The sequence below is a fragment of the Hyalella azteca genome, unplaced genomic scaffold (assembly GCF_000764305.2).
Source record: "Hyalella azteca isolate HAZT.00-mixed unplaced genomic scaffold, Hazt_2.0.2 contig15624, whole genome shotgun sequence".
Lineage (NCBI taxonomy): Eukaryota > Metazoa > Arthropoda > Malacostraca > Amphipoda > Hyalellidae > Hyalella > Hyalella azteca.
This window is the reverse complement of record NW_025945467.1, coordinates 400,943-424,346: the sequence shown is the minus strand read 5'-3', so window position 1 is coordinate 424,346 and position 23,404 is coordinate 400,943. Positions and strand designations below refer to the sequence as shown.

The following is a 23,404-nucleotide window of genomic DNA, read 5'->3' as shown; positions in this document are numbered from 1 at the left end:
ACTAGACTTACATTCTCTGTCTATATACTCGACAGGAAAGAAATTGTTTGAGTTTGCTCCTTGCTACCCCTCTCTCTCTCTCTCTGTTCGAGTCATTAGGGTAATTTTTTATTACCTCGAACTGCATCAGTAATCCTGGAGTGCTGAGCTCACAACCGACCGATTAATTACTAACTAAAGATTTTCTAATCCAATTACGTTTCTTTAATCGGCAGAGAATCATTATATTTAAGGAACCTTAATTGCTAACTCAAGATTTATTGGAATATGGATCGAAGGAATCGACCTTGAATTTTTCATTTTAACGGTTTCGTTTGTCCTATAACCTTCTTTTCTGGAAGTGAGAAGACATGTCAGGAGACCTACGAACTAGCACCACCAACACAGAGGGCCATGCTGCCGGGGGCGAGACCGCCTCTTCAAGAAAGACCTCACAAGGGACAAAACCAGCAACCAGACGCCTCTCTCAGCCCCCTAGGAAGGCTGCCCCTAGAACGGCTGCTCCTAGAACTGCAGCCTCTAGAACTGCTACTGGAAAAACTTCTGCCATCAGCCTCGCTCAGGAACTAGAGGAGCAACTCAAGTATAGGTGCGTATGACAGTTCATTTCACGAGGAAATATATTTTATTGTAGGTTTGCCTGTTTTAATTTGAAATGCATAAGATTTTGACATCATAATTGTGTTAGGGCAGCTATATGAAGCTAAATTTCATTGCTGGGAATGACGGGAATATTCTTTTAAAATAAGTTGAACAACAGGCATGTAATAAGAATTATTGCTAAGAAATAAGAATTATTGCTACACTCGTACATTAGCAAGAATTTCATGGTGTTAGTATCACAGGTAAAATGAATCATAAAATTTAAACGTCTGCCCCTTACCTTATCTCCATGGATTGAAAAATTCCAATTGTCTTCTTACATTTAACAACACATGTTCAATCGCTTGCAAGAAACGAAATATATGTTAACGACTATGATACGATACATACACGAAGGTTTGTCGACATCTACTAAATGGTTATTTTTATAACACTTATGATGCTCCACAATCTACATTAAGAATGATTTGCACCTGAAGAATGAGTTTTGTGCCATGCCACCCGTGACGTCTCTTGCATCACAGTATTAAACCCTCATGATATGAACTTTTAAAAACGTGTGACTAGCATGACTCAGGTTTTTGATTGCCTTTAAATTTAGGCAAATTTTTTATTAAAAATAAATTTTTTAAAGAGATGCATTGTTTTCCCACTCCATATTTTTGCACTATCCCTGGTGCTTCTTTGCATGTAATCATCATCATCAAAAATATGAATCGTTCAATAATTTTATCTTTTCACGAAAATTGTTGCTGGGACTTGAAAAAATTCTGCAGTCATTTTTACATGCATTTTGGCAGAAGCGGACATGAATGTTATGAACTTCAAAATAAATATTTACAGTTTACATTTTTATGGTTTCCGGCACGGATTTTAACCGAATGCGCCGTAAGTTAGGTGCGTTTTATCTTTAAATGACAATACATCTCCAAAATTCAAGGGATAATTTTAACAAAGAGTGAAAAAGAAGTTCATAACTCTGCTTTTAAAAAAAATCCGAAATTTTTCATTATCTATCAAGTACTGCAAAACCTACATTGATGTAACAATGAATTTTATCCTAGAGCACTAATTAAATATTTTCCAATGAATAAGAAGTGCATTTTGCTCCCAACACGGGCTTATGTTATTTTGAATCACGCACATTTTAAGCACACCCCGAAAAAAATTGTACGCCATTGTTGTCTAGAAGACATTCAGGTCGAGTTGACGTCGTTATGATGCAGTTTATGTGGTGTTCATTTTGCGTTGTCATCATGTTGATGTCGTTTTAACGTCACGTTGATTTCGTGTTGTGATAATGTGGATGTCGTTTTGACATCACGTTGATCTTGTGTTGTCATCATGTTGATGCCGTTTTGACGTCACGTTGACTATGTGCTGTTATCATGTTGATGTCGTTTTGTCATCACTTCGACTTCGTGTTGTCATCATGTTGATGTTGTCTTGAGGTCACGTTGACTTTGTGTTGCCATCATGTTAATGTTGTTTCGACAGTTGATACCGTGTTTACTTCAGCTCGAACTCATATCGATTTCGTGTTGATTCGTGTTGACATCGTACTGTTTCCTAGCGCATGTTTCGTCATGTTTTCCGATCTTGGACTTGAATAGATAATTGAAAAATTAGAACATAAATGAAAAAATTAGGCGAGATCGAAGTTTCATTGTGAACAGAGCAGCGGGCCGAGGCAGCAATATTATGTTAGACTCGCTTTCTCATGCCGGAGTTGCTAGTGAAGCTTCATCAGGTCTCTCTGGCTCTCAAATTATACAAGAATTATGAGAAATTTTTGATGCAGGACGACCTACTTCTTGTTCCAACCGCATGATGCCCAATTTAGTAAAGCTGACTCCTTTTCATTGTTACTCCTTCGGCCGATGGCACACAACAGATTGACATATAATGAGAATGCAAATGTTGGTAATGGAACAAAATTAAGTGAGAAAGACTCGCCATCACGCGAGGCTTCTTAGACAAGCAATATCTCACAAGTGGGTAATCCTGACTCACTTGTTCGTGTGAGTGCAGCGCAGGTCACCGCGCTGCGGCGATCACCATAAGGAAGGTTTGGGACAACCTCGGCGACGACGACCCGTGAGTTGTGCAGGTGTTTGCTTGCAGTAAAAAGTATTATTGGCGTTCATGTCGACATAAGTGCGGGCTCCGAGGACTATATTAACGCCCATATCTCCATCATGTTCTGCTTCGCTTGTACTAATTCTGCCTATCTTCGTTTCTCGCGACAAACTCGCTAGTCTAATGTATATAAGTACTTTTTGCTAGTATTGATGTTTATAATAATTAAATTAAGTAATTCAGGATATAGAGAGTTCATTATGTGTTGAGTTGCCCGCAGACCGCTCTCATCGACCTGTAGCATTGATTGAGGACAGTATAGCAGAGCGCAGGCTAGCCAACCCCTCGAGTGCAAGGCGAATAAAGTAAGTTCTTACAAGTCTGCTTCACGTGTTCACTGCGATATTGCCAACAAATCTGCTTCAGATTTTAAATTTAACAGTTAAATGATTCACTGCGACTTTGATTTGAATATTTCTAGGCAATGCGCACACAGTTTATTGCTGTATTGTTGAGAAAATCTTCATAAGTGACATTTAGATTTTAACTGCCAGTGCTAACCATAGAGCAGCATTATGTGTGCTTCTTGTAGTACTGATACTCTCATCGCAGTGCTGATACGCTCATCGCAGTGCTGATACTCTCATCGCAGTGCTGATACGCTCATCGCAGTGCTGATACTCTCATCGCAGTGCTGATACTCTCATCGCAGTGCTGATACTCTCATCGCAGTGCTGATACTCTCATCGCAGTGCTGATACGTGACTCTCCAGAAAATATTTCCGGTGTTACATCAGTACCGAAAATCATCGAAAAATTTCTGATCGTAAGGGAATTATGGCTAAGAAATCATCCACTGTGGCGGTTTCTCATCTTTGCAGCTCGATCTATCGCGTGCATCAGTCGTTTAGTGTCGTCAGTGCACTCGTCCAATACAAGGAGAATCCTGCCTTAATATTTCCATATAATATTAAAATGTTCCTTCTGATCGAACAAGCGCACAGTTTGACTTACGTATCTTACATTGGATTTTAAATTATTCTGGTGAGATGCTCAGAAACTATTAATCTAATTTGCTAATCTGGATTTAAATTTTAACTTGTATTCAAGCGTATCACCATAAGCAGGGTCGTTCATTGGTACTGAAACATAGGATAGTTACAGGAATTTCTATTTTCGGACAGTTACAGGACTGATTCGACATAATTTGAGCATCTGTATAAGAAGCAGAATCGTGAATGATATCAGATAAAACTGAGCGGTAGTTAATGTTATTGCATACGCATGATACGCTAATTTGTGGAAATTAAAAATTGTTCTAAATGACTTTGTAGCGGATCAATTACAGATGATTCCCTTGATTGTCCAGATGTACTGATTGTAAATGCTTCCGAGGTTCACGACCATCGTTGAAGTTACACGAGCTGTGCATTATTTATTCACCGTATTTTCGATAGATTCCTATGTATCCATATAATTTCCAGCCAATGCATAAAGAAATTCACATTTATTTCCCACTAAATTTGCGTCACATAAATCATTTCTGCATCTTGCAACATTCACCACATTTCGCACTGCTTGCTTACTGCGTTATTCATCACTTCATTTAGTTTGCACATAATATCGCACTGCCTATTTCCCTTCATTTTCATCAGATACCGTGTACACATTATTTGCAATACTGGCTGTATTGGCTTTGTTCACATCATTAACTTGATCCATTACATCACATCTTCACCTGTAGCATTTGCATAATTTATACGATCTACATTTCTCACATCATTCCCAGACCTTACACGGGATCATTCCATCACCTACTTCAATGGTTGTATTGCTTGCATCACTCATTAATAAAAATTTCCTCAATGTGCAACCCTTACGGCGTTTACAGCACTTATCTGCATTTTATTAATCTTATTTGAAAAATTTTCACTGTTTGCATTCTTTATTTGGAAAGTGATTTTAATTTATTGGGAGAAACGTATAGTGCTTCAGAAATTTACATAAAAAATCTGTTCGAGTTAATGACACCACCTTATATAGCGGGTTTGGGATTAGAATTTGAAGAAAGAATAGTTACTATAGTCAAAATAAATTACTTTGTTTTGAAAGACATACGAAGAAACGAAGGTTTCATCTAGTTACATGCATAGAAACGAGATATCATCGATGTAATCAAACTTAAGTGTGACATCAGAAGTAATATGATAGATATGATAAAATCAGTATAAAAAATGTACATAACTTAGCCATGCCTGGTAATGATGTTACGCGATGTAAAGGGACACCGTGGCGTGGTCCGTGGGCGTGCTGGAGCAGAGCGTCGCTGAGCTGGAGCTGCAGCTGGACTCTCTGCAGCGCGGTAGCACCGATGAGGGTGAGGGCTGTGAAGCTGAGGTGTACACTGATGTTTCTAGTACAGGACGATAGGCTACATCTGTTTACTTTGCAATGGGCTTTTAATTATATAGCTACTAAAAAAAATTTTGCCTGGTGTTTCTAGTACAGGACGATAGGCTACATCTGTTTATTTTGGGCTTTCAATAATATAGCTATTAAACAAATTTTTGCCTTGTGTTGAGGGTTACCACCATTTCTATTCAACTCTTGGATATTAATTTGATGGTCAGTGGCTGCTCAGATTTTAAATTGAAAAGATGGCCAATCTTCTTGATATCGATGCACGAGATGTGTAAGATTCAAAGAACATATCAATAGTTCCAAAATTTTTCCAACAAAATACCAACGCATAAATTTTTGTTTAAGCAGCTTTAATACCATCATTAGTTTCAACTATCAGTGAAAAATAAAAGATTTTATTGTTATGTTTGAGAAAAAAATCGGGGTCCGATCCGACCACAGATTTTTTACCTAATACTCCAAAAATACCGGTAGCTGAGTAGTAGCAAACATTAAAGTTATTCAGCAACTTATTAGCGACCTGTGGTTGAAGCTTGCACTGTTGCAGCCGACACGGAGTTCAAGCTTCGGTACGAGGCTCAGGGCGACCTGAACAAGAAGCTGCAGGAGCAGACCGAGTGGTACAGTCAGGAGCTCGCTAAGACCAAGGAAAGATTCAGACAAGGTCAGAGGTCTTCGTTGCGCAGGGGTCTTTTGACTTCACTGTACTTCTTCTGAAGTTTGAAAGGCAAGGGTCCCTGGTTTTAATTGAAAGTGGCTTGCGGTCTATAAGCCAATGTTTTGGCTTTCAATTTAGCTGCCTGTTGACTTCGATTCACTAATCTATAGGTTTAATCTAAGGGGTCTGCGGTTATTATTGCGGAGGACTGTAGTCTTTATGAAAATTGAACTTTGAGTATTTACTGGGGCTTGAATTTATTGATGTTATCGAAATTTGCTGCACTTCTATGTTGCAAGTTTAATATTTAGTGAAGTGATCGAAGATGTTCTCAACAAATAGTTGGATTTTGTAGTAATCTTTTTCTGTAAATGATATTATCCCTGTAGTCATGTCGTCTATGAACCGATAAAGAATCGATAACAAGATCCTTCTACCATCGGAACCTCGTTTCAAACTTCGTAGACAAATTTCTTGCTATAGATAACAGTTTTTAGATTTAAATTTATGTATTGGTTGATATATGTACTCCATACGCCCATACGCCCATACGCTTCATTTTCCTTTAAACGTGAGTCCTTTATGAGGCATAGTACCCTCCGATACAGACCCTTTGCCCAGTGCTTTTCGATTAATCCGTAATATTACGATCGTTATAGGGAATAATTTTTTTTCATATATGTGCAGCTCAGCAAAGAGCTTCCTACAACCTGACTACCTTGTGTGAGTTTCCCCGAGAATTACTGTAATGTCTTCAGTGAGATAAGTTAGAAGAGAAGAATTATGTTGTAGAAGGCTGAATTATCATGCATTCTTATTCAAAAGCTGGAATAAATAAGGGGTTTATGTTCATTACGAGGCAGAAAAAAAATTCTTGTTCACTCCAATATCTTGTTGATCGATTTCTGCCAAATTTGCTCTTTGATTATTTTTCAATTTGATTTCATTTGCAGGTCAAGAGTACAGCTACGACGCAGATCTCGACCACTATTCCGAGGTAATATCAACGTTCGTCTTCATAATTAAGGCAAAATGTTTCCAGGCATAAAATTGTCTGGAATCAATGTCACCCATAATGAAACTTTGTTTCAATTTCACCCAACGCTGAAAAGCTTTTTTCATGATCGCTTGCTCATCACGAACGATTGCCAATTGAATATTTTTGAGCTCCCATGCACATGAAAGAATTTTAAGTTAACATGAAAGAATGCGACCGAACACGACGCTCGTTTTACTAAGTATCTTTATTAAGGATATCTACAGATTTTCCGCAAAACTTGACCAAATATTTCTGTACAATCGACCGTTTTCAAATGTTTTCTTTTCCTTTGCCCTCCAGAAAAATCACTCAGTTGTTGTTATTATAATGTATCACATATGATTAAATTGCTCCATATAATTGTCTTCAAATAAGTGCACGACCAATGTTGTAAAAGCTCCATGGGAGCGACCACTCCACTTTTCTGCAATTCATGTTGACTAGTTGTTGGGTGGCAGGCTGAGTTGTCCGTGATGGTGCGACAGCTGGAGCGGGAGCGGAACATTTCCTACAGTGAATTCCGGAACAAGACGTGGCTGCTGGATAGCCGATCAAAGGTGGGTTCAAATTAGCTGGCTTCTACTCACCATCTTTTCCAGCTACCTCTTACTCATCGTGGATACCAGTTGGAACTTACCGTCATTGCCAGCTGTCCAGAGATGGCAAATCTTCCAAGCTGCCCAGGACAAAGCAAGATAACGTATCGTTCAATTATCTTCAATTCGTCGATATGTTAATGAAAAAAAAGATCAAAATCTTGCCGTGGCAGAGATAATATAGAAATAAAAAAACAGCAACAAAAGTTTAATGTAAAATGACTATAAATTAGAACTGCAACCTCTTGCTGTGCGACGAAGACTATGAGCCAGATGGCAAAGATCTTGCTACGCTACGATGATACTACGCTAATTAGAAGCCCCGTAATGATACACAAAGATCTTGCTACGCTACGATGATACTACGCTAATTAGAAGCCCCGTAATGATACACGTGTCGTGTTGTGCAGGAGTATCACCAACTGAAGGATCTGTGCGATGCGTACTCGGGGGATCTGAGCTTCGTGAACAGGTCGCTCGAGGAGATGTGGAGGAAGAGGTCGACCAGCAGCAGCACGTCGGCACCCATCATGTGGAAGTGGGCTCTTATTTTAATTTCAATTTTTATAATTCTAGGTAAAGAATTAATTTCTTAGAATGGGTAAATAAAACACTTTCCTTCGATAGTAATGTAACATGACATGTTCGTACACTTTTGAAATGACTTTTCTGTTTTAGAAATACACTTGAAAACCATGCCTCGAAACGTTGAAAAAAATAAAATTGATCATAGGCAAATGTCCAATGAACCGAAGAACTTCGAGAAGATTACAGAGGAAAATAATGGTTGATGAAGTTTAATAAATTTACAATGTATCCTTTATGATTGTAAACTAATTTATTGTTGCGTAAATTACAATTTCATTGTTTGTTTTGTAATGACTAATCTGCTTGATTGGAGCCCAACATTAACGCACGTTTCTAAGGTTGAGACGTTATGAATCTAACATCGAATTTAACTAAATAAAATACATCAAAATTTCTCTGATACAGAATTTTTACCAAATAAATAGTTTAAGAGGTTCTTTTATAGTTATGAATGATTCTGACTTGTCTGCTGTCTTCTAGAGAATCGACTATTTCTTTATTAAACGCTTACATATACGTACAACTCAGGAAATAGATCCTCCGTACCCGTACTTTTTCCGCCTCTTGTGTCAAAGGAGTTGATAGATATTCTCGGCCCACATTCATGACTCATTCATGAAACGTGTGATACAACGATGAAATTCAAACCCAAATGTTTTTCACGTTATGCAATGGGAATATCAAATTGTTTATTCTTCATGCTATGTAATTTATGAATATAATAAATACAAAATTTTGACATAAATAAGTATTATCTTTCACGCGCCCATAATGACTGTCCCCACTAATTAACGCGTGAAGGGCGGCACAACCCACCGGTGGGTCGTACCACCGGGATGAAATACGACCTGAATACTACATAGCACCACATAACGTGTTAATAACCCGTTTATTTACCTGATAACAATACTGACGTGTTCTCTTTTGGTTACAGTGGTGAGCCTGGCTTCTTACCCGCCCACCGCGTCATCAACCCTCGGCATGGACCTGTCAGGAAGACGGCAGGGGTGCGGTCGCTACCCAGACTGGACCCGGAAGCTCTTGGGGCATTGCCATCCTATGAGAGCATCAGGTGGAATAATAATGGCTTCTATTGTTGCAAGTTATGGTTATAAAATAACTTAAAATCTCTTTTTCCAATCGGTATAATTATGGTATAGATTTCATCCAAAAATTTCTAAAGAAAGGTTCCCTTTCGTAGCTTTATTGCATGTTAACAACTCTCCACTACTGGTGCTTGATGATTAATGATGGGACGGTTAGAAGATCGTGAATTCAGCACATTAACAATGCAAGCTAACAATCGGAAGCATAATAGAATTCATGTGTGAGACTAATATCGATGAATACGAAAAATTTTCAGTAATTGAAAGTTTAAAAGAAAAAAAAATGCTTCCCTAGCTGCGTGGAACTGTCGTTCCTAGCGAGAACGTTTCTGAAGACTCTAAAAATAAGATTTTGTTTTATTTAGAATTTTTTTCCCAAAGCCATCGACAAAAACGAGCAACGTCGTCTGAATATCATTACCGCCATTTTATTGCAGATTGTTAGTTTTTTCAGGTATTAGCAAATATTAGCTCCTTACTTTGTGGGTATTTTTATTTATGTACGAGGTATTTGCTCGAAACGGGAAGTGCTTGAAATGGCATAGAAATTTTCCAGACGAGCTGGCACTTTTGATAATTTTTATTGTTTTTTAGACAACTTTATTATTACAAGTTTCAACGTGAGCAGAAAGGCTGACCAAAGGGCACAAAGAACTCGTTCCTTGGACGAACGAGGCCGTCGTAAGCGCCTAGCAGCCGAGGCTAGGCTCAGACACAAGTCAGCCCAGCCTACAACAGCCTCGGAGCCTCTCGACGCACCTTCAACTGAGGAATTGTTGTTAGTGGCACCGCCCCAGGAACTATCCAGTTCCGGTGTTGAGCAGACTGAAGACGTGTAAATAATTCAGCAGCAAGTTGTAGTTTTTTACCACGTTTTTCTTAGCTCGCTTTCGTGTCCGTCTGTCTGTGATGATCAAATCTTGCAATCGATATTTCACCAACTTTCCCGCTAGCTAGCGCTCTGAAACTTTTAGGGAAGCTCAGCTCCCGATGACGATACAATAATCAATAATTTGTTGCACGTTTCCAGGTGTATTTATTAAATGAAATGTCGACCGAGAAATTGTGGACGCTGCTGCCGCGGTGACGCGCTGTTGTGATGGCAAAGCCTGGCTTAAATACAAGACAATTTCAGGACCCGCTTGCCTAACTAATATTACTATCACTTAGCGCCGTTCATTCATTGCTTCTTTTATCGTATTTTAATGTCTTTCATTACCGATCCTTTCTTTATTACAGCCACGCACCCAGATAAATACGGGAACAACAATGTATCCCCTCGAATATGAGCCATAATTTATTTTCTACTTTTTAGTCCACAAGAAAAACGTAGTTTTTTAAAAAGTTTTATTTTAAGTATTTTATTTTTAAATAAATCTTTTCCTTTCTTTCAACTTACTGGTAAAAATGTCATAGTATATGGTATATGGCAATGGTATGGTAATTCATGTTTTATGAATTCGTTCATGGTCGCGACTAATTCGAATGAAATATTTTACTGTAATTGTATATATAAAGTTTTGTTAGCGTTGAATATTAGGTTATGTTTGGCCTATTGACAATTTTAACCTTCGAAGTATTTTCACAGCTAGTCAGGTAACGAGCCCGTAGCTCACTACATCATGTAGTTCTTAACTACCCAGCAAATTTGTCGATGTAGACCAGAGATTTTCACGGTTAGGTAAGGCTCGAACTCGCAACTCACTGCTCCAATCTTAGCGCTCTTAAATTCTCGCCGAGCCGCCTCTAGCATATGTTTAAAATTTATTTTCTATAGAAGGTAAAATAATTTAAAAAACAAATAAATTTACTAACAGAATTAGAGTAATACATTTCTAATAATTAGCTTTTTCATATATTCAACTTCAAATCAATGTCTACACTTAATAAATAAATAATAATAGCTGTATCAGCGTTTATTAGGCCGTAGGCCTGTCGCCGATTCTTAACATTGTAAAACATTCACAGCTTGTTGCGGTCTCGAACTCGCAACTCATTGCTCCAATTAAATTTGCTGTGCTTATAACCGCTCGACCTTCTCGCCGATTCTGACCAGAAACCGGCGCACAGAGATGGGATCGAACCCGCGCCTCTCTGCTCCAATCCTGGTACTGAACTGTAACCTTTGGGCCACCTGCCCTTAAATGACTGTTACTATTTTAATTTATTTTCAAGTGTTGAACTTAAACGAATTTGAGGTCTGAAGAATGAAGGAATATATGCAATACATAAGTTATTATATTCATAGAGTATAACTTACATTCTACGTGTTGAGTTTGCATGTTATGATTAGCAAAAATAACTTTTTTGGCTCAAAATTTATCAATCAATTGCTTATATTTTTGTTGCATCTCCTCTAATAAAAGGCTGGCATGATTTCAGAAGGCTGATTTCTCTTCAGTTTTGACTACGTTGCACTACAAATTAGACGAGATTAAGAAGATTGGTAGAAGATGCCAGGAATTGAAGTGAATTTAGTGTCTCATTTGTTTCAGATACCAAAAATGAACCGTAGAAAAAAAGGGTGCACGGCGTAGGTCATAAATTTAATTCTTAGATTAGTTTACTAGGCTGAAACGAGGCACCTGCGCTTTAATGCTGACGAACGTAAAGTGTTTCTCCTTGCTAAAAATAATAATATACGTTTGAAAATTACTTTTTAAAGACAACACTTCTAAAGAATCCAGTGTCTCCAACGTTACAGATGTACAAAGAATTTCTAATTTTATTTCGAATAAATAATTTTTTTCAAAATTAATTATTGTCAATTGATTCATGCATTGCCTCTGACTTCACACAAGTATGCAGAATTTCAGATCAATTGGACAGGTAGAAGTGTGTCAAATATCAATTATAAGATTTGTAGCTGACAAAATTATTTTGTCAATTTTTTTAATATTGGAAAAAAATATTTTTAAATTTTCAAAATTATTTATTCTGTCAATTGATTCATGCATTGTCTCCAACTTTACGCAAGTGTGCAAAATTTCAGATCGATTGGAAAGGTAGAAGTGTGTTAAATATTGATTATGAGATTTGTGGCAGACAAACAAACAACAAGAAGTGAAGTTAAAGAGAAGTGTTGTAAAATGAACAGCAAGCTTACAGTGCGAGAAGACATGGTTGCAATTAGAGAGTAATGATTGAGCACTCGACACTGGAAACAGACTTGGGTGTTGATGTCGACAAAGAGTTGAAAATATCTAAGCATATCGAAGGGGTATCTAATAAATTCAATAAAATGCTGGGACTGATACTACATTCCTACGAGTTCCTAGAAACAGAAGCGCTGTTGTTTGTTGCTGTCGTGTGCACGAACCTAGAGTTTGGAAACGCCGAGTGGTCACCGAAACTTGACAAAAACAAAAATCTTTCGAGAGTTTTCAAAGACGTGCAACAAGGATAATTCCAGGCTAGAAAGGCAAGTCCTCTGAAGAAAGATTAAGAAGCTTCCAAGCCTTATTTAAGTATACTCATGGTTAATAAAAGGTCCCAGCCGGATTGCTAGAATTTGAAACAAGAACCAACATTAGAGGCCATGGATACAAATTAAAAACCTACGCTGCAATTCATCCACGCGACAACATTTCTTTCCGCTGCGAATGACCGACATGCAAGACAGCTTCTCTGATGACATCGTTGAAGCTCCGAGTAATACTAATAGCGCGTTCAAAAACAGATTAGGCACAGATGTGCAGAAGTATATGTTCGTTCTTGAAATGCCTAGCCCCCTACGGACGTGGTGAAAGTTTAATAGCTATTTAAAACAAACGTCAGATTTAAAAATATCTGGTCATGAGCCAGTTATTAAATAGTCTGTAGACGAGTCATGAAAAGTAGAAGAACTGACGACAGCCCACGCGCCCATTTCATCAGCGTCGACACAACTATGTTGTGTTATGTCATATATAATAGGAAATTTTCTGTGCGGTAACAAGGTGATTAATTTGAAAGTAAGGTAATGAGTGTCAGTATTTTAGTAAGTACAATTGACAAATACAAGATTGATTGCTACTTCACTGTTTTCGATTCTACTGATTTGGATATCTTATCTGTGTGATGAACACCTTTTATCAACTAGGTTCCTGAGAGACCACTCTCTCCGACACATCACTTCCTATTCTCACTCTCATCTTGTTTACAATTTTCACGTTGCAAATTTAAGCTCTCGTTCAGAAGTCTTTGAGACTGTGTCTGTGAGTATTATTCGAATAGTAGTATTTAAGGCGTGATAAGATTTTTTCTTACATAAGTTGTTAAAACTTGTCTTTTATTTGATACATTATGAAACGATATAGATTATTGTAAAAGAATTGGTCAATTAGCCTGTGCCGTAGGCCCGTAGCGGGGAACCACTACCTACCATGTACAGGTAACAGATGTAGTGATCATAAAGTGATGTACTGACAGTAATCGCGGAAGTCTACTGTACAGTGAGTGTACACTGCGTTGTAAATTAGCTAGTAATATGAGGTGCACAATGAAAGAATCTGAAGTTAATATTTTAATGGAAAAAACTTGGCAAAAAACACATCCTAATTTGCACGGATCGTTTTCTGTTAAGATAAACTCCAGACAGGAATAATGGGCAGATTTTTTAGAATACCGCGGGTAAAAATAGGCTCTTCAAGGGTGAAGTTGTAAAATCGCGGGTGCAATTTTCGTCCTCCCGGGTGCTTCTCGAAAATCGCGGGTAAGAATTTACTGTTCTCGGGCAATTTTACGAAATAGCGTGTGATTGTTCTGCATTGTTAAGAATAGGCGGCAGGCATATGGCCTCATAAATGCTGAAACTGTTATATTTATTATTATCGTATTTCTTTTGTTTATTGTTAACATCTGAGCATACCGCCTTCAATTTGCAGGGCCGTATGTATCCAACTTGGTCAAATGGCCGCGTATTCTTAAACATGAAGCGTCCTGGGGCCTATTTTGTTCGTTGCTTTTATAAATGATCTGCCAGAAGTAGTGTCCAGCGTGTGCTCCATGTATGCCGACTACACAAAAGTTTATAATACAGTGAAGAATGTGTCAAATGAAGCGCAATTGCAAGATGATCTTGACAGCTTAGTTNAAAAAATTCGCTACTGAAGGGTTTGATGTAGCTGCTCCGGCTCGCGTGTCCGTAATCCGCATTATGAGAGACACCACCAAAACGGCAACAGATGCTTGCATTTGTTGAGTGTAGTGAGTGACTTTATCTGTGAAAGAAGGTACGACGAATTCAGTACAGCCTTACATGTAATGAATTTTTTCTGGCGATGTGCTGTTTAAGGGCTTTTGGCCATTACTGTTGAAATTGTAGCTCTACGGGCGCGGTTAAATTTATCCATGGCCACGGGTGAAGAAAACCATGGCCATTGGCTACGGGTGAAATTATACATGGCCACGGGTAAAATTGACCCTCGTTGACGGGTGGTTTTTGCTCTTGTACGGGTGACTCCTGCCCATTATTCCAGTCTGGGATAAACTGATAAATAAATGGGCTAATCTGAATTGTACATTTGAACCCTAATACAAGATCGTTATAACTCCTAAAAAGCACTATTGGCAAATAACGTACAAACGTTCAGTCGTTCAATGACATACATGTTAACTGTTACGTCTCTACGCCGTCTCTGCAACCATGGTTGACGTCCAGGCCATGGTGCAGAGGATGGATGCAGCATCGCCAATGTATGGGTTTTCAAGCCCTAAGCGTTGCCGGGTAATTTTATGATGCGTTGCCGGGTAATTTATAATGAAAAGCCATTTACGCTGAGTAATGAAAAACTATTTTCAAGCCACGAATTTATTTATGAGGTTGCATGCACGTGTTACTCCAAATAACTAATTTTACCCTAAAAACAGTCCGATTGTACTGCAAGTGTCAACTGAACATGTGATAATGCAGTCTGACCACTCTAATGTGACCGCAACTACATAATCGTAAACTTGATGTTTACATTTTTTTGGAGGGGACTCATTGCAACTGATTTCCGGACAAGCTTCACTGCATACTGATCAATCCGACATACCAGAAACCTTACTTTTTTTAAATAGTTGGCCAAAGCCCGAAGACTGACAAATATATTAAATGAAAGAATTTCAATCTAAATGTGTCGGCAAGATCTTCTGAAGGCATAAATTTTGCAACTGAAGCGTCGCCAAAGATCTTGCAATATTCAAATTATTCATTCACTCTCTGCACAGTGGCGTCCAGGGAATGCCAGGGATTCCTTTCCTAACTTGTCTCATGGGAAACCAGGGTTGGCGATTTTTTTGATTTTTTCCAAAAAATAAAAAATCAATGATTTTTTTGATTTTTTCATGATTTTTTTTATTTATTTGATTTTATTGATTTTTTCAGCTTTTTTGTCTTTTTTGAGGTGTTATTTTTTATGTTGCAATTAGCCTACTAACAATAACAGTATATGGATCATAATGGATGGCTAAAAAGGGCACTTATTGCCTCCAATAATGGCCAACAGGCCAAGGTGGTGTTTACCACTTAGGGATTTTCGGGTAAACAAATATTGATAAGTCTATTCATTAGCTTTGTAAAGTTTGTATGGAGCAAGGTAAGAAGCTAAATATTGACCATTTAACTGGCTTCAATATACAAAAACACTTCAGGAATGCAGATCTCCTAAACATTGAAGAGTCACATAACAGATAGGTAGCTGCTTGCACAGTGCACAGCACTATCAATAGATCTACTAGTTTTATGTCCTATAAATCTACCAGACTCTACCTTCTATACACACCGACTAGTAGTGACTGAGTGACTGACTGCGCTGTTCCCATTTAATTCAGACCAATAAACCAATACTAAACATAAACTGAATGATAACCAAACAAACCTCATACGACTTGAAACGAGACTTAAGTTATGAGAAAAGCTAACACTGTTTGAAATAAACATGTGCACAATAATGCCACAATTCAAATATTTTATATCCATTCACTGCATTTAATTATTTTATATATAGTCTTATAATTGTAATTGTTTTGTTTCTAGTTTTAAATTCACATATTTAAAGATTTAAATTAAATATTTCAATTAGAATACTTGTCTTTCTAATTGCCTAAAAGTTCAATACAATCCGATTGAGCAGAACCGATTGAGCAGTTTTGAGGTCAAATAAAAGAGTAATGGAGGTACATAAAGAAGAAAGTTTATTTTCCTAGAGGTTGAGGATTGGGCAGTTTTGAGGTAAAATAAAAGAGTAATGGAGGTACATAAAGAAGAAAGTTTATTTTCCTAGAGGTTAGCATAACATACCATTTAGAATACTTATGTTTCGAAAACAATATCTGGAAGATGGGGGCTGTTAGCTGCAACCCACTGTTGGAGTCGTTCTCAGAGGAGGGAGTAACCATGACCGTGAATTCCGATTGCTATGCTGCAATGTTGCAAAATTTCTTGCAGCCCATGATGGAAAACATTGTTGAAAATGAAGCATTGAGAGACGTGGTTCCAGCAGGATGGGGCTACAGCTCACACAGCTTGAATGTCACTCAATGTTTTGAAACGCATGTTTCCCATAGGTCTGGTGTCTCTGAGGGGTGATTTACAGTGGCCTGCAAGGTCACCTGATTTGAGCATTTGCGATTTCTTTCTTTGGGGACATCTAAAAGAAAGGGGTTCAGAAGTCGCCCTCACACCCTACCACAGCTAAGGAAACGGATTATTGCAGCAGAGGTTATGGCCATACCTTGCCATATGTGTGAACGTGCTTTAGGAAACTTCCGAGAACAACTCCAACAGTGTGATGCAGCTAACTAACCCCATCTTCCTGATATTATTTTCAAAACATAAGTATTTTAAATGGTATGTTATGCTATCATGAGGAAAATAAACTTTCTTCTTAATGTACCTCCATTACTCTTTTATTTTGCCTCAAAACTGTTCAATCAGTTTTGCCCCACCCTGTATAAACTAGCTAACACATTTAAATTATATATTGTAATCAATATAAAACAAATAGTCAAATAGTTAGACTACTTATAGCCTTATAAGAATTAGCTAAGCTACTTAGCTACGTAAAATGTATTACACTCTTGATGCCTCTGTACCAAAAACATTCCATTTATTGGAACCTAATACACACTAAAGGCAACAAGTTTATATACCAATTTGTCATTCATAGTACATTTATACTAAACCATGAATAACAATAACTCAATATAAATTAAAGACTGCCACTCAATATTTTTAAAAATATGAAAAAATCAAAAAAATAAAAAAAAATGAAAAAATAAAAAAAAATCATGATTTTTTATAAAAAAATCAAGTGATTTAATCACATGATTTAATGATTTTGATTTAATCATTGCCAACCCTGTGGGAAACTGTTTGCTGGCACTATTGTTAGCTGTATTAATTTCAATTCCAGCACAACTGATTCTTTTGCTGACTGTTTTCAGGATTCTCTTGCTGACGGGTTGCAGATAACAAACAAATTTAGAGATGATAGAACAATGTTATGCGCAATGCAACATTATATGATTATCACTGCACCAAACAGTTGGCATGAGGTGGATGTTGACAATTATCATTTCAACTATTCAGTACGTCAATTGGGTAGTATCATAAAGGAATGGACTTCACAATTTGACATGGGAAAAATTGGCACAACTTCCCTTCCAACCTCTCACGTCTGATGATCTCTTCTGTCTCTCTTGACGCTATCTGACTTCTCCTGCTCGTATCTCTCCTTTTTTGAAAAACTATAAACAACGCGAGAACTTTCGCACACAGGTGCAGAACCCCACAAAACGTAAAGTTCACCTACAAAATATGAGCGTGACCGTGATAATCCTGAATTAAACAATTTGCTATTAATGAAATTAATCTGAATAATTGAGTATTACAAAAAAATTCTAATAATTTTTTTCAACAATTTTGATTACCGTCAACCGGGGCTACTCGGGACAGGACAGATTTGATCGTTTTTTGTTAATAACTGTTAACTTCTTATGATGAAACATTTCATGAACAAATTTAGGCTCATTTTATAGCTCTTTGTGAGAGCTATCGAATGGCATTTTAAAAAAAATTTCATATGCTATTCGTAAGATGCCAGACGCAAAATAAAGATTGTCCCGAGTAGCCCTGTCGGTCGGGGCTACTCGGGACAATGGGAATAAAACTTCATTTCAAAACATTTGAAGCATGCAGAGCGTATTCATCATTACTAACAGTACTCTGAAGTCCTCCTCTTTCATTGTACATGATGTAGAGGTAGAATAAATGACATTTTCTGTGATTTTTACTTGTTTATCCTTTATTGATATGATATTGCCATATACATTAATTACCGTATTATTGATGTGCAATTATATTATTGATGTGATATTACCGTATCCTTGAACATGCCATTGAGCATTTACAACAACCTTGTCCACTGCAAGATTCATATCAGCAGCCTTATAGCATTTTTTTCATTCATATCTGTAAGCTTACAGGACGGCTCGTAATTTCACATCATTTTAATTGGGTTAAGTGAATTTACTATGGTAAAAAAGATTGTGAAAAACATACCTGAAACGGAAAGGAATGTTTCAGTGACAACCAACGTATCTTTTGGAGAAATAAATCATAGTTTAGGTCAATTACTTTTCATTTTATGATGCCTGGTGCACAATTCTATACATGACATGCTATGCACAATCTTTGATGACCGATGATGCACTAATTTTTCAATAAGTGAAATTTTTTGCTGAGCAAGGAAAATGTGATCAATATTCTTTGTTTCTAATCATTTTTTTTTGTAATTGGAGCCTTTGCTAACTGAGGTTCTACCGTAAATGCGTTTTTGGGGGTGTCCCAAATAGCCCCGGGAGGTGCAACACCTGGGTGCAACTTTTACACCTGGGTGCAACACCTGGGTGCAACTTTTACATAAGTAAAATTTTTTAATATGGCAAATATTTTTTTTGCTACATACCTTAGCAGTTGTAACTTTACAAAATATAGTTTTTCACCATTTTTTTCAGGAATTTTTCAAAGCAAGTAAATGTAGTATTTTTTGACTTCCTTTATACTACATAGATAGGAAAAATGTTGATGTTTACGCCACTATTTTTAGTTTTGCAATATTCCAATTAGTTTTGCTACTACAACAGTTTTACGCCGTGTCAGAGGCCTGTCCCGAGTAGCCCCGCTTGTCCCGAGTAGCCCCGGTTGACGGTACTAAATATTCTTTAGAACTGGAGTCTATACCATTACAGTGCCCTGCCCTGTATTGACATTCGAGTAAAGGTAGATGTTTTCCATGCTTGGTTACTTTACTTACTTAGCAATTAACATGCGCAAGTCCTTGCAGGTCCAATGCAGGACTCTTTAATTTGGAGAGCAATTGAGCATGCACAAATAATTATTTTCTTGTTTAGCATCTAGGTATGTTTTGTTACACAAGATAGGCAAAATAAACTTTTATTGATGATATTTGTGGCAGCGCAGCAAAAATATAGTTGAGCCTGTAAATAAGAGAAACTCCTTGAAAAAAAGATGGTGCAATTAAAATTGAGATTCCTTAGTTTGTTTCCTAGCCTGTGTTACCTGAATTTTGCTGTCAGTTAAGCATGGAAAGCAGCATAAAATGCTTACCTTGTGCCTTAACAGCATGAAATGCTTAACGTGCCATTTTGGTGTTTTTTATTATTACGTGCAAAGTCTTGCGTTGTTTTTTATTGCAAATACAAACTCCTACATGTAAGAACTTGGAGACTTGTGTCTCTGAGTGTACATGTAAACAATATTAACAGAAGGGATTCTATTTCAGTTGCCGAGATGCCTGCCATGCCAAGTGGAAGCTTGTATCAATCCCAGGGGCCCAGCTGCTGGGACAGAGTCAAGATTGGTTTTATGATGGGCTTTTCAGTTGGACTGGCAACTGGAGCACTCTTTGGTGGCTTTACTGCTATCAGGTAAATGATAAAATTGATGAATCAAAAACTGTATTTATCTCTATTTATTGTCATCAATAAAGGGATTTCTTTACATGTATGAATATGTATGAGATTCCAAACAGGGTATGATTTCAAGAAATACTAATAAATAAACAGGTACGCACAGTTACATATCAATAAATCCCAGAATATAATAATGATTTTTATTTGCTGGCTGGTGTTGAAATGATCTGTTCTCCAAGCTGCAACTGTCTTTTTGAAGACAAGCTGCAACTGTTCTCCAAGCTGCAACTGTCTTTTTTTTTTAATTGTGGCCATGAGTTCAATTTTTAAATCTCAAACACCTTTTCCTAAACTTGAAACTTGATATTCAAACCATTATTTTTTTTGCATCATATCTCCAATTTTACTCAAAAATAGCTCTCAATGGCCAAATCAAAATACAAAAATGCTATGTTTATCTGTTTGTATTTGAGGCAATTAAGTTAAATTGCCTCTCTGTCAATGATGTAGTTTTTGTCTGGAGAGTAGAACTAAACTACAGAATATCAAATTTTGTTGGCTGCCCTTGGCTATGGCATTGGTGGTTTGTCTGTAAATTTTGTTGTTGGTAGTCTGGAAAAACAATTTGAAAGTGGGCAGTTCTCTTGTTCATCATACTAAAAACCAGGACTTCATTCAACCATTTTTGAATGTCAATTTTTGAAACACAGTGAATATGAAGTCATGATACTTCCTATTACATCTGAAAAATATATACAATATAAGAGCTGTAAGATTTCTTACATGAAAAAATTGTGTAAAACTGGTGGTCAAATCCTCCTGTCTGGCCTGAAATTGTCAGTGAGCATGTCACAAGAAATAGGCTTTGTGCATTTGAGCCATCAGTGCTTAACTCTTGGGCTATCACAAAATGATAGATTGTAGATCACTCTTTGATTGAGTCTTACATTCTGTCCAAAAAGTGAGACTTCTTGCAGCTCAGACTTATATCTTGTTACTATTCATTCTGAAGGCTTTGGGGACAAAAAATAATATTGGCCGTTTTTTGGAGGGCAAGGGGGATTTAGTATTCTGTTTGAAAATTCAACATTTCTGAAAATTAAAATTCAAGAAAGTTTAATTCAGTCAAGCAACTACGGGACAGATAACAAATTTTATTTTGTTACCAGGTATGGCTTGAGAGGTCGTGAGCTGGTGGGCAATGTTGGCAAAGTGATGCTACAGTCTGGCGGAACATTTGGCACCTTCATGGCTATTGGCAGCGGCATCCGCTGCTGAATACTTATGCTCTCTGGCCATGGCGTCGAGCCATTTTATTACGTATTGGAAGTTCTTGTATGAAGCATCTGTGGTGCTATATTTGTTATCCTATATTCTCGACGTATGGACTTGCAGAATTATGCCTGTGCAAATTTTTGGGAGGTTTTCATTGCCTTTCTGTGTGTGTATATTATATTGATATGCTCAGGATAAAGCAGTGATTGTAACATTGTGGAAATGACAAAATATCAATGCCTTTAGAAATATTGTCAAGGTTACCGACCAACTTAGCTCTTTACCGACCGAGGTGGAAAGTGGCATGTTGTCAATTTGTTTTATGTGCTAATCTCATAACATTTGTATGTGAACTATCGTAGCTGGTCGTGCCTTTTGCTTATTAAAAATTCATACATACTGCCTAATTGTAGTGGCTCACTTAAATTTCGCTATTACTTGTAACTGGTGCATTTCATTTAATTCTTTCACTGTAGCAGATAGGCGCAACAGAAACTTAAATGCATAATATTTAGCTCCGTGTAATTCAATTCAAATTTGGCGGAAAAGAGGGAGATTGAATTATGCGTGACTTCAGTCATGACTTGTAGAAAAAGATGATATTGGATCGAAATTGACTTGGTGTCAGTACTTCTGCGTGTTTGTGAGGTAGAATTACCGGCATGTTAAAGTTGTTGACATGATGACGAAAGTGCCACAAGTTAAGTAGATAGAATCTTCCTAACCGAGATTAAAGCTGGGTTTCTAAATGCATACTTTGCTACCCTTAATTTTGTACAGCTCATATTATTTCAAACATTATCTCGTATGCTTTAACCTTGTATCAATTATTTATACTCTCGAATCAAGTTGCTTATCAATTGTATGAACTGTCTAAGTTTTAGCCCTCATCACCAATTTTTTGTGTAAAGAAAATTTGAAACTGGAGTTTTGAGATTTTCGATTCGAGTCAGTTGACAAATCTCTGTACTATTTTTTTTCTTTGTGTTAGGCTAAAACTTTATTATTTTTATTATGCTTGGTTGGAAGCATTCCATAATTATTTGAGCTACGTTACGCATTATATATTGCTCATACCAGCCATACGTCACTTGTAAATATATATATACAGTTCTGTTGTCATCCAGCCGTAACTTGCGTTTTCAAATAAACCGTGTCTAAGTGCTGGGTTTCCCATCCTTAACCTTCAAAATACTAAGTGAAACTTTAACTATGTAGCGTGATACGTTCCGAGCTCATTTCTGCACAGTCGTCTCTAATGATGAAACTCCTGTTGAGGCAGCCTTGATGATGAACGTCCGAGATTGATATCTGAGTCGCGCTGCAAGAATGATGCCGTAAATTCTTAACGGTGTATTGTGTCACTAAGCTAATAGTCATCCCGCATTTACAATAACGAATTAGGCTTGATTCACACCATACTGCCGGACACGTGCCCGGCATATGCCAGTCACTGTAAGTTCCATGTTATAGATGCATTCACATGTTCAGTCCTGTCACAGGCAGCCTTCAGTTCCTTTCGTATCACGTGCTCTGCCAGTCAAGTCGCGGTCAAAATATTTCTTGCCTTGAACGTGGCTGGACCGTGCCTGGCATGGCAGGTGCCTAGCGTGGCTGGTGTGAATGGGTGCCTAGCGTGGCTGGCATGGCAGGTGCCTAGCGTGGCTGGTGTCTACTACTACAATGAACCTCCACTTACGAGTCTGTCGTTTTAGTATCCAGACTAGTAATCTAGTATATAACATAACATAACATAGTGATGTCGGCTCTGAAGTGTAGGCCTGATGTGGCCTGTCGCCGATTCTTTTCCATTTCGTGCCTTGTTCATAGATCTAAACTCGTGTCATTTGACCGGATATTTTCATGACTGCCGATAGTTTGAAGAAGCTACTAGACTTCCACCGGGTTCGATAAGGAGCTAGGCATTTCAAATCTGAACATATATTTTTCCATAGCTTTATCTAGTCTGTTCTTGAACGCGTTCATACTTGGAGCTCCAACGATGTCATCGGGGAGGCTGTTCCACATGTCGGTGATTCGAAGCGAGAAGAAATTTTGTCGCGTGGTGAAGTTGCAGCGCAATTTTTTTAGCTTATAGCCGTGGCCCCTGGTGTTGGTTCTTGTTTCAAATTCTAGTAAC

The 23,404-nt window shown here is 37.6% G+C and overlaps 2 protein-coding genes across 2 annotated transcripts; both read left to right on the top strand.

Annotated features, from left to right (window-relative positions):
* Nucleotides 1-225: 225 nt before the first annotated feature.
* Nucleotides 226-10,876, top strand: LOC108683017 (coiled-coil domain-containing protein 169-like). The gene is made up of 10 exons (XM_018172291.2): nucleotides 226-589; nucleotides 4,965-5,059; nucleotides 5,651-5,767; nucleotides 6,449-6,484; nucleotides 6,715-6,758; nucleotides 7,259-7,357; nucleotides 7,807-7,934; nucleotides 8,919-9,056; nucleotides 9,719-9,952; nucleotides 10,455-10,876. Exons 1-9 carry the CDS (start codon nucleotides 351-353, stop codon nucleotides 9,927-9,929), a joined length of 1,107 nt encoding a protein of 368 aa, XP_018027780.1. The 5' UTR covers nucleotides 226-350; the 3' UTR covers nucleotides 9,930-9,952; nucleotides 10,455-10,876.
* A 2,325-nt stretch (nucleotides 10,877-13,201) lies between these two features.
* On the top strand, nucleotides 13,202-22,430 carry LOC108683025 (reactive oxygen species modulator 1). Its single transcript, XM_018172303.2, has 3 exons — nucleotides 13,202-13,286; nucleotides 19,860-20,004; nucleotides 21,159-22,430. The coding sequence occupies exons 2-3, from the start codon at nucleotides 19,868-19,870 to the stop codon at nucleotides 21,265-21,267; spliced, it is 246 nt and encodes an 81-aa protein (XP_018027792.1). The 5' UTR covers nucleotides 13,202-13,286; nucleotides 19,860-19,867; the 3' UTR covers nucleotides 21,268-22,430.
* The last annotated feature ends 974 nt before the right edge of the window (nucleotides 22,431-23,404 follow it).